A 12,098-nucleotide genomic window follows, 5' to 3' on the forward strand; every position below is an offset into this window, starting at 1 on the left:
TGTATATACAGTAATAAACTTGTGTGTGTGTGTATATCCCCAGAGAGCCTCCACTTACATCAGGGTCCCTAGAGAGCCCCCCTTACATTAGGGTCCCTAGAGAGCCCCCCCTTACATCAGGGTCCACAGAGAGCCCCCCCCTTACATCAGGGTTCCCAGAGAGCCCCCCCTTACATCAGGGTTCCCAGAGAACCTCTCCATTGCAACAGGGTCCCCCCCCCTTACATCAGGGTTCCCAGAGAGCTCTCTTACCTTAGAGTCCCCAGAGAGCCTCCCCCTTAAAATCAGGGTCCCCAGAGAGCCCCCACTTGCATCAGTGTTCTCAGAGAGCCCCCCCCTTACCTTAGGTTCCCCAGAGAGCCTCCCCGTGCATCAGGGTCCCCAGAGAGACCCCACTTACATCAGGGTCCCCAGAGAGCTTCCCCTCCCCTTGGGGACCCCTGCAGAGACTTGGGGCTATAGCTCCAAAAGCCACCCCCTAGCGACACCACTGCTGGGGGGGAGCAGCCGATCAACTCTCCTCTACTTGCGTCTCTCAGACGCGAGTGAGGAAAAGCGATCTCCTCTGAGAATGCCGGAGAACGAAGCAGAGAATTGTTTTCACTGCTTCTTAAAATGGACACCTATATATCTACAGCAGGAATGAGCAATTAGCGGACCTTCAGCTTTTGCAGAACTACAAGTCCCATGAGGCACAGCAAGACTCTGACAGCTACAAGCATGACACCCAGAGGCAGAGGCATGATGGGATTTTTAGTTTTGCAACAGCTGGAGGTCCGCTAATTACATATCCCTGCTCTACAGTATATATCCATCTATGGAAGATAGATAGGGATATTGTAGATATATATTGTAGATCTAGGCTTTTTTCGTGTGCCATCCAAGAAAGAAGGTTGTGAGTGATATATGAATGGATCTTACACAGCAGTCATGCTCATCCTTTGCTTCCAGTGGAACAAGCATGCAGCCAGTGAAGCCCACACTCCCTGTGATGACCTCTGCCTGGAAGTCCTGCTGACCCTCTGACAAGGACTCTGGAATAAGCATGTTTCAAGTGCAGTCAGCCACCCCCCCCCCCCATAGTGATTGTGGGGGGTCAGTGACCAGGGAATTATGGGGGGTCCTCCCATGACTGAAGAGGTGAAGAATAGCACTTCTCTCTCAGTATGGATCTCCTGTCTATGGACACCTGTGTGCTTTGAAGATTCCAGGTACACAGATCAGGGTGCAGGACTCAGGGCAATGTTATGGGTGACCTGATCTTCTATTAGGTCCTTATAACCCCCCCCCCCCCCCCTCCAGGTCACAGACTATAGGAAGGAGGAGGGGGGGGGGGGGCATGTCCCAGCTGTGTGGACTGTCACCCTGTCCTAGCAGACACCAGTCACAGCTCAGTGTCACTTGTCACAAAGACCCCTGTGACTGGGGACCCCCCTCTAATCCTGACCCCCAGGTGTTACATTTCCCAAGTCGTTACCAGGGGGTGAAATTCTGCAGCTTTCTAAGTGAAATACATTAGCAAAATACACACAGCTAATGGGAAACAAAGTGGCCAATTATCCGGACTAATTAATATTAAGGAGGGGGGGCTCATATTTAATCATATCACTGGATGGTGGGGGAGGGGCTTCCAAGGGATACTCCTAGACAGGGGGAAATGTAATGAGCCTGTTAGAAGTACAAATTAAATAAGATCATGTACTTAATTTTCTAATCTTATAGTATAATCTGAAATCTATGGCATTCTCTAATTTGTGTATTTTTACAGATTAAATGTATGACCTAGGGAGGGTGTTATAGCTAAACCAAACCCCTAGGTAGGGGTACTTGTGTCCCTGCTGCAAAAATGCAAGGACATGGCTGCACCCAAGGAACATGCTGGGGCTTGTAGTTCCACAATGTATATCAATTCAGTATTTACCCACCAGATAGATCAAATCATAAGAGAGAATAATAATAATATTATTATTATATAGCTCTTACATAAAAATACTATTACTTCTAATTATAATAATTTCATTTTGACATATACTGCAGTGCTTTGGATTATTGTAACGTTTACCTTAATTTAAACATTCCAAATAAAACATCAACTCATTCATTCCAGTCTTTGTCTAAAAGAGCTTACAATCTAATTTCACCACCATTGATGCATATTAATATTATTATTACTACAATGTATTTATTATTATTATTAATATGTCTCATGATTGTATCTAGTGACTTACGCAACATTACAATGTTGGCTATGACAAGGTTGTATTATTATTATTATTATTATTAATATGTCTCATGATTTTATCTGGTGGCTTAAGCAATTACAATGTTGGCTATGACAAGGTTGTGTTATTATTATTATTATTATGCCTCATGATTGTATCTAGTGGTTTAAGCAACATTACAATGTTGGCTATGACAAGGTTGTATTATTATTATTATTATTATTATTATTATTAATAATAATAATAATAATAATAATAAATAATAATACTACAGTTTTGTCATAGCCAACATTGTAATGTTGCTTAAGCCACTAAATAAAATCATGAGACATAATAATTCTCATGATTTTATCTATTATTATTATTATCTCTTATGATTTGATCTATCTAGTGGCTAAAGAAACATTACAACGTTTGCTATGACAAGGCTGTAATAATAATAATAATAATAAATACGTTGTAGTAATAATATGCATCAATGGTGGCGAAATTAGATTGTAAGCTCCTTTGGACAGAGTGGAGTGAATGAGTTGATGTTTTATTTGCAATGTTTAAATTAAGGTAAACGCAACAATAATCCAAAGCACTGCAGTATATGTTAAAATTAAATTATTATAATTAGTAGTAATAGTATTTATATTATGTAAGAGCTATATAATAAAATAATAATAATACTAATAAATAACTGCTGTGAATTGCTACCTGTTTTTTTTTTTTTTTTGTACTGCACTTCAAAATATAGCAGAGCTGTATAAATATAAAGCATTGCAGTATAAGTCAACTGCTGTAAAATGGTTCATATTCTCTGTACTGCACTGCAGAATGGGTCAGAGCTATATCCATTTTTATGTATTGTGTAGAGCAAGGAGAACACTGTTAGTACTGTTTTAAATCCTGAATTATAATAATAATAACAACAACATAGTAATAGTAAGTGAATGTGGTGTGCCAAAAGAGTGTAAGCGACTGTGTGCAGAGACTTATGTGAATGTTTTTTTTTTTTTTTTTGTATAGAGTTGGGGAATATGTTAATAATGTGAGGAGATTAGAGTGCAATCTCCTTTGGTGCAGAGACTGATGTAAATGCTTCAGTATTCTCCATATGGAGCTGTGAAATAAGTCAGTGATATGAAGAAATATAATAATAATAAGTATGGGAGGACATTAGAATGTAAGCTCCTCAGGTGCACAGATGGATGTGGCTGGCCAGGTTTCTCTGTACAGCACTGCAGAATATGTCAGAGCTATATAAATGTATTATAATGTTAATAATAAGTGACTGTGGGGGGACATTTGAGTGTAAGTTCCTCTGGTGCAGGGTGTGAAGGATCAGTATTTGCACAGCACTTCGGTATATGTCAGAATCATAATAATAGTGTGTGATTGTGGAAGGTAGATTAGAATGTAAAGAGCGATGTGGCTGGCTTAGTTCAGCACTATGATGTCAGAGAGCTTTAGAAATAATACTAATAATATAATAAAGGGAGTGTGACTATAGAGAGTTTATTAGAGTGTAAGCTTCTCAGATACAAATGTGACTGGCTCAGTGTTCTCTTCAAAGCACTGCGGTATATGTCAGAGCTATATCCATATTAACAATACTAGTGTAATAAAGTGTGACTTTAGAGGGTGCATTAGAGTGTAAGCTCTTCTGGTGCAGAGATTGATGTGAATGGCTCAATGTTCTCTGTACCACACTGTGGAATATGTCAGATCTATATAAATTATAATAATGTTATGTGGGTGGAACATTAGAGTGTAAGCTCCTCTGGTGCAGAGACTGCTGTTCCTGGTTCAGATCTATATTAATACATAAATGATTATGCTACACCAAGAAGAAAATGATTATTAAATATTGCAAATTCGGGAACCTAAAGATTCGATTGTGTTTCCCATATGAATAAAAATGTGTGTGATATGATAGGTGGGTGGGATGGATCGGTGCTTGGTGGGCGGGATGGATCGGTGCTTGGTGGGCGATGTGGATTGCCTGGTATCGGTCCTCTGTGACCATCTCATCACCAACTGGCAGTTCCCAGGGAAGGGTTTTGTATTCGGAGGACAAGTGTGAGAAATCGCTGAGCTCAGTACAGATCTGCCGATGTCACTGTGCTGATTGCTTATATTCGTGCTAATTATCATCATCATTACAAAAAGGAGGATCTATAGGAGGTGATTGGGTCACATCAGCCTTTTATCACCTCCTAATTATCCAACACATCGCTTTATATTTAACGAATCTAAAAAAAACAAAAACGAATTTTTATCTACAATGTATTTATTCTATATTTTTGTTATTTTTTTTAAAATAAATATATACATACACACTTTAATTTTTTATTTACAATTTTATCAACTTGTTCTAATGTAAATCATGGATACCAATGTTGCATTTCAAAACGTGATCCACATGTAATTCATTATAACGATTGTTTACAGTAATTCATAAGGTTGCGTTTTGTTTTGCAATGTTTATCTCTATTTGAATTCTTATGTAACTTCAACAAACGTTTAGAACGCATGCTATTGTCTTAGGGTCATTGCAATTCAAAAGCCCCCCCCCCCACCCCCCACCCCATTTTCTGCTACAGGATGACTATGGGAAAATAATTATATATCTGCAGCGGTGTTTCGCATTTAATTGATTTTGACTTTTAACATTATTAAAAAAAAAAAAATATATATATATATACACACACACACACACATACATACTAATAATATATATACACACACACACACTATTCCCTCCAGTCATATTACATGGGCTGCAAATATATCAAATTATAATACAATTTGTAGCAATGGATTTATTTACAAATTTCGAATTGGGGGGGCTATAGCATTTTCCCATTAATATTGATTTGGTTTATGGAAAGATATAAAAAACTGTAGCAGCGTATGGATTACATTATTTTATCATTTTGACTTTTTAAAAAAAAAAAGTGTGTAATTAATATATATATTTATATTATCTCCTGTAGCATTGTATATTTTAACTTAAAAAAAAATAATAATAATAAGTGTGTTTGTGGGGTGTTTTTTGTTTACACATTTTTATTTTTTTTTTTTTTTATATATCTCTATCAAAAAACACCCTACAAACACACTAATTTTTTTTTAAGTTAAAATATACACTGCTGCAGCAGGTATATACACACACACACAGTTTTTTTCCCCCCATTGCAGCCATGGAATTAGAGCACCTAATATTCAGTAGTAAATTGCTTTGAAAATGATCAGAAAAGCTGCCAATTCCCTTCAGATACCCCCCCACCCCCTCCATCCATAAGATTTGTGGATAACAATGTAATCTCACAATAGCTGCTCTATTATTACCCATATTTTCCACCTAATCGTTCCCTGTTAAGTATTTTTCCTGCCTGTTTATTCCTCTAGAGATCTGGCCTCCTTGTCAGGCTGGGTGTGTTTGCTGCTGGGAAGAATTTATCATTAAAACAATTATGTTTAATTACAAATTGCAGAGAGAGAGATGGTGGTGGAGGGGGGACATATGTCTGCTAGTAGTCAGTGAACTCTATCCAGTATGGGAAGAGGGGTAAGGTGAGGGCTTTCATTTAAACAACATTTATGTTTTAAAGAAGGACTTAAATATTATTATAGATATCATTTTAATCCGCAACATGGTGTCTTTCACCATCTCTTTTGATCTTAAGTAGCAACTAAGCTTTTCACGTCTTTGATTTGTTACAAATGTAATCCTATACATCTCAATGGGCTGTTTATATCAGCAAAACAGGTTTCACTTGTGCTGTAGATTTCCCTTTTTTTTTCTCTGGCAAGATTGCAGGTACTGATTTTGCATTGCAAGCTGATATATATATATATATATAACTTTTTTTTCCCTGTATTTATCTTATTTTATACAGGTACACAACAGTCAAATCAAACAAGAGCATAGATTTGTAAATATTTTTCAGGCAGGATTGCAGGTATACAGCATGCAAAAATTAGTTTCCATGATTATTTGTAGCCTTTTATTTTCTACAGGCACACCATGCAAAAAAATAATAAATAGTATGCAGGGTTACAGGAACACATTTAATTATTTTTATTATACATATACACACACACACACACACTTGTGTGTGTGTGATATATATATATATATATATATATATATATAAACATTTTTAGATATAATTTTATTCCTAATAAATGTTATGAAGGGTTACAGGAACACATTAAAAAAAGTGTGTAAAATTATATATATATATATATATATATATATATATATATATATATATATATATATATATATATATATATATATATATATATATATATATATATATATATATATATATATATACACATATACATACAATTTTACACACTTTTTAATGTGTCCCTGTAACCCTTCATAACATTTATGATGATGATGGGGTATGTATGTGTGTGTATATATATATATATATATATATATATATATATATATATATATATTAACGCGCACACACCATTATTTAAAAACTTCTAAAACAATCGATATTATCTTTCTTTTTAGCCGATTATCTAAAAGGCTCGCGTGTTGGGGTGTAAAAGTTATACCAATACAACGATTAGGGTCGTGGTGTAAGACTGGAAACATTTTGGGGTGCAGATTGTAAAGGGTTATATGGATCGAGGAAGTGGTGGAAGATATTTACATTTGGGTGCACATTTTGGCGGGCATTTAAAGGGCTATTGGGATCAAGAGAATAGGGGGAGTGCAAATTGTGGAGGCCAGTAAAGGGTTAAATGAATCAACGCTATAAGGTAAAAAGGGGTATGCGTTGGGGTGCAATTTAAAGGGATCAAGATAGCACTAAAGGAGATAGAAGTGCAATTTTGGGGTGTAGGGGGCAGCAAACGTAGGCGCAGTAAAAGGTCTATAGGGATCAAGGCATCACTAAAAGGTAAATGGGTGTAATTTGGGGTGTAGGAGTGCAAATGGAGGACAGTAAAGGGATTAGCGCTGTAGTGGAAAGTAGAGCGATGTATTTTGGGGAGTAGGGACCCAAATCATGGAGAAACATAGGGAAGGGATTAAGGGTGTGCTGGAAGGTAACTTTTGACAAAGGGTTAAACGCATCAAACCGGTTTTGGCAAAGGTGTATTTTTGGGGGGTGTAGAGGGTGCACATTGGGGCGCAGTATAGGGATCAAGGCAGCACTAAAAGGTGAAGCGGTGCACATTGGGGCAACTAGTTAAGGGCTATTGGAGTCAAGACAATGCTAAAAGGTGGGTGCACTTTTGGGGTGTAGAGGGTGCAAAGTTACTGAGAAACCGTAAAAGGATCAAGGATGTGCTGGAAGACAGAGGTTTGTTTTGGGGGTGCCAAATGTGGAGGGCTGTAAAGGGTTATAGGGATGGAGACAGTGGCACGGCAAATAGGTGCAGTTTGGGACGTAGGGGTGTAAAGTGTGTGTGTGTGTGGGGGGGGGGGGGGGGGGGGTCAGTAAAGTTTGTACGGGTCAATTCTATGGTGGAAGGTATACTATAGAATGTGGGGTGCACATTGTACAGGACATTAGAAGGTTACGAAGGTTCCAGGAATGGGGTGTAGGGTGAGATGTGAGGTTGAGGGGTGAAGAAAAGGGGCACACGCTGTAAGGACTATAAGGGGGTCCCCGATTATAATGGAAGGTAAAGGGGTGTACTTTAGGGTGTGAGGATGGGGGGGGGGGGGGCAAGCTGTGGGAGATACAAGGGTGCAGCCTGGATGTAGGGTAAAGAGGTGCAAGGTGTGAATGCAATTAACGGGTTTGAAGCTTCTGTAGAAAGTAATGGGGTGCAGTCAGTGGTGGCAGGTAAAAGGGGTGTACTTGGTGTGAAGATAAGAAGTGGAAACTGTGGGAGATATAATGTTGCAGACTGGATGTAGAGTAAAGCGGTGCAAGGTGTAACTGCAATTAAAGGGATTTGAAGCTGCTGTAGAAAGTAAGAGGAACAGCCAAAGGTGGAGGGTACCTAGGTAATGGTATACGTGAGAAGGTATGTAAAAGAGGGTCTTCCATTAGAGGAAGCTCTCTGGTGGTGTGTAGGATCATTTCCTCTCTCCTCCCCTCTGGAGTGCAGTCTGTGTTTGTAGAGAAGTAGCTGGTGTGAAAAGAGCCCCCAGCATCTCTCTGCTCCTATTTGCATAGTAATGGTGGATTAGCATTTCAGAGTGCAGAGGGGGGATATAAGGGGGCTAGGCTGTGCCCGAGCCATCATTCTAGCAGCAGCAGATCTTGGATAATACTCTTCCCCATCTGCACTCTTCTCTTCTCCTCTGCATTGACCTTCTCCAGGGACACCACCATGCTGCACAGCCCAGTCTTTCCGGGATTCTCAGTCCACCATCACCTGGCTCAGTCCAGCTCCGGCATACCTGTGTCCCCTGACGTGCAGAGGGGCCCCAAGCTCTCCTTCAACATTGACTCCATCCTCTCCAAGGCGGACAGACCGAATCCCACCAAGCTTCCAATGGACAGGAGCTGGCAAGCGCCCCCTTCTCCTCCTGCACCCTATGGCTATTCCTATGGAGTCATGCCCTATCCTCCAATGTGGATCTACAACCCGCCAACTGGCTACAGCAACCTAATGCAACCGCAGCCCCAAGTCAGAGCGCCCAGAAGCGACTGCCTGTGTTCCGACCCCCTCTGCAAGGAGAAGGGTGAGTTTCTTTTTTTTTAATTACCACCACCTCCCAAACTGGTCTATAAACTGGAGCGGTAGGACTGAAATCTTCGGCATGCCTCTTCTAGGCCTCCTAGGGGTTGCTTTATGGAAACTGGAGAGTGCAAAATCTGGTGCAGCTGTGCATGGGAGCCAATCAGACTAACTTCATTTTGTTGTATCAAACTTTGACAGAAAATAAAATAAAGCCCTGGAAGCGGGTTGCTTTCTATGCAGAGCTGTACCAGATTTTGCACTTCTCCCCAGTTTTAGTAAATAAGATTCTAGGAGTCCTTGAAGATGCATGCTGTGGATTGCAGATTCTAGCAATTCCTAGATTTTGAGCTCCTGGGGAAACCCCCCCCCCAAAAAAAAAAACATTTTGCACTGGTGGGACTACAAGTCTCAGTATTCCAGTAATCTGCTCTCTATGAACCTGTTGCAGCTATTCTATTTTTAATTTGTACTTTAAGCATGAGCAAATCCTAACATCTGTTACTGTTTGTTAAAAAAAAAAAAAAAAAAAAATCTATATCTATCTATCGCTCAAAACCCCTTTTACCAAGTTTTAAACTACCAAAAAAAAAAAAAAAAAAAATATATATATATATAGAAATTTATTTATTTTTGGTAGTTTAAAACTTGGTAAAAGGGGTTTTGAGCGATAGATAGATATAGATATTTTATTTGGTAGTTTAAAACTTTGTAAAGGTGTTTTTGAGCGGTGCTTTGGAAACGACTAGTGTGCTAATAGCGCCCTCTTGTGTCTCTCCTAGGACTTGCATACACACACAGCTCCATCAATAATCTGTCTTGGAGGACTGGACCCTGCAAGATGAAGAGGATCAGGACTGTTTTCACCCCCGAGCAGCTAGAGAGGCTGGAGAAAGAGTTTCTGAAGCAGCAGTACATGGTTGGCACAGAAAGGGTTGACCTAGCAGCTACTCTGAACCTCACAGAGACTCAGGTAAGATGGAAATTCAGTATTTACAGTAGAATCCCAACCATTTTAATGCAATCCGTTTTGTCTTTGTTAAACTTTAGTTTGTTGTTACACTATTCACATGGTCTACTAGAGACATTGGCCCCATAACTTCAAACGATATCTCCACATAGTCTACTAGAGGCATTAGTCCCATAAATTCAAGCCATACTTGATGATATATTCACATGGTCTACTAGCGGTATTAGTTCCATAACATAGAGATATAGATATAGATAGAGATATATATATATATATATATATATATATATATATATATATATATATATATATATATATATATATATATATATATATATATATAATCTCTCTATCTATATATCTATTTTTTTTTTTTTCACGTGGTCTACTAAAGCCATTAGTCTCATAACTTCAAGCTATTCATGGTCTACTAATTCAATTTAATTACTTGAAACATATTTTCTTGTAAATTTTATAATTGATATCTTGATGTACAAGAAATGTTTCTCTTTTTCGAGTTTGAGGGGCGAGGTTTAAAGTTAGTTTGGCACGGGAAGGGAACCTGTAGAATAGTACGAGCTTTGGGAAACACAATTGGCCAGAACCACCAGCCCTCTGGCAACTAAAGTTTGTTTATCTGAATGTTACTGTTGCTTGGCTTCTCCTAATTTCTTTTAGCATCCAATAAGTTGAGGGCATTCACTTACAGGACTCGTTAGTAAGCGTGAGTTACTGAGAAGCCTTTTCCCCTGGGGGAGGTTGGATGTATTTAAATGTAGATGACAAACTAATTGTGGCCTTCTAAGGAAACCTTCTTTATGACCACTTTGGTTCGGCTATTGTTTGAATGCTGGAGCACTTTCTTACATTTTTCTTTCTCTTTGTTGCATTTTTAGGTAAAGGTTTGGTTCCAGAATCGGCGTATCAAATGGAGGAAACAGAGCTTGGAACAGAAGAAAGCCAAGTTGTCTCAGTTTGGGGTCATTTCTCCCGACGACTCCGACCACACAGACGAAAGAGAGATGGATGAGGACGATGTTGATGTTGAACTCTAAAGACTTGATGTCTGTTGACCTCTAGAACTTCTGACTGTTCAGTTTGTACAACTGAGCAACTAGGCCTAGGAAAGGGGACCTGCAAACTACTGTGGGGAGGACTATAATCGTTCTCCTTTCACTAAAGAAAGCACTATGGACAAATGAATGGACATAAACGAGCCAAAGTCTTGGCGAGCGTGCTGACAATTGTCTTCTTGAGAAGCCTCTTCTATTTTTAGGTACAGGGTCCTATCGCTATGCTGGCCACAGTATATGGGGGGGGCGATTGGGTTCCATCAATGTAAGTTTTCTAGACCAAGACAAAGTCTTCTTTGTTGTACCCATGATGACATGGCCCAACAATTGGGTGTCCTTTTTAAGGTGACATGTTCCTCTACCCAAAAGTGGGTGTCTTGTTTATGTAGACCAAGGAGGACATGATTTGGGGAAATTAGCAGAGCAGTTTTGGGCTCCATGAGTCTCAAGTTCCTATAGGCTTAATGCTTGCATGAATTGCATGTGAATTTTATTTAAGGGAATGAAGGTACACTTCTTTTAGGACCACTTTTATTTTTTTTTGATCTGTGCCTTATCTTATGACGGTCTCCACTTGTACTTGTACCTGTTGCCCAGAGTCCATCAAAGGGCATTTTTGGGGGAGGAAATTTTGGTCAAAAATTGTAGCTTTCTATCCTTAACATATTGCAGTGCGATGTGTATTTGGATCTTTGCCTGAGTAGGGTTCCTTAATGGAACTTCTATGATGCTCCGCCTTATGCAGAGATTTAATTCTTTTTGGGTCTGGAACCAAGGAGATCCTGGGTGCAAAGCCAGGATAACTTATAGCAAAGACTGTACATACGATGTTATTTATATGAAGGACACGTTTGATACTGTAATTTATTTATTTGATACACTTTTTTTATATAAAGATTTTTACTTTATTTTATGGATGTCTGTCTGCATTTTCTTTTCTTTGAAAAAGGTTCATAAGCAAAAAAGACACACACACACACACACACACACACACACACACACACACACACACACACACACACACACACACACACACACACACACACACACACACACACACACACACACACACACACACACACACACACACACACACTTTATTTTACAACAAGTAACCTTTAATATAAAAAAAATAATAATAAATATTACAAAAAAAATTGTGTGTAATAAAAAAAT

General features: G+C 38.9%; 1 protein-coding gene across 1 annotated transcript; it reads left to right on the forward strand.

Moving 5' to 3' along the window:
- Positions 1 to 8,053: 8,053 nt before the first annotated feature.
- On the forward strand, positions 8,054 to 11,835 carry LOC143975607 (homeobox protein notochord-like). The gene is made up of 3 exons (XM_077478083.1): positions 8,054 to 8,883; positions 9,662 to 9,852; positions 10,746 to 11,835. The coding sequence occupies exons 1-3, from the start codon at positions 8,529 to 8,531 to the stop codon at positions 10,902 to 10,904; spliced, it is 705 nt and encodes a 234-aa protein (XP_077334209.1). The 5' UTR covers positions 8,054 to 8,528; the 3' UTR covers positions 10,905 to 11,835.
- The last annotated feature ends 263 nt before the right edge of the window (positions 11,836 to 12,098 follow it).

Source organism: Lithobates pipiens, unplaced genomic scaffold (genome assembly GCF_037356315.1).
Source record: "Lithobates pipiens isolate NorthernLeopardFrog02 unplaced genomic scaffold, aLitPip1_a1.2 Scaffold_13, whole genome shotgun sequence".
Taxonomy (NCBI): domain Eukaryota; kingdom Metazoa; phylum Chordata; class Amphibia; order Anura; family Ranidae; genus Lithobates; species Lithobates pipiens.

Bases quoted from the DNA above. Each gene is read 5' to 3' on its own strand.
- LOC143975607 (XM_077478083.1), top strand. From the start codon at position 8,529: ATGCTGCACAGCCCAGTCTTTCCGGGATTCTCAGTCCACCATCACCTG. The intron at 8,884-9,661 runs GTGAGTTTCTTT...TGTCTCTCCTAG, and splicing joins CCCCCTCTGCAAGGAGAAGG to GACTTGCATACACACACAGC. The intron at 9,853-10,745 runs GTAAGATGGAAA...TTGCATTTTTAG, and splicing joins TGAACCTCACAGAGACTCAG to GTAAAGGTTTGGTTCCAGAA.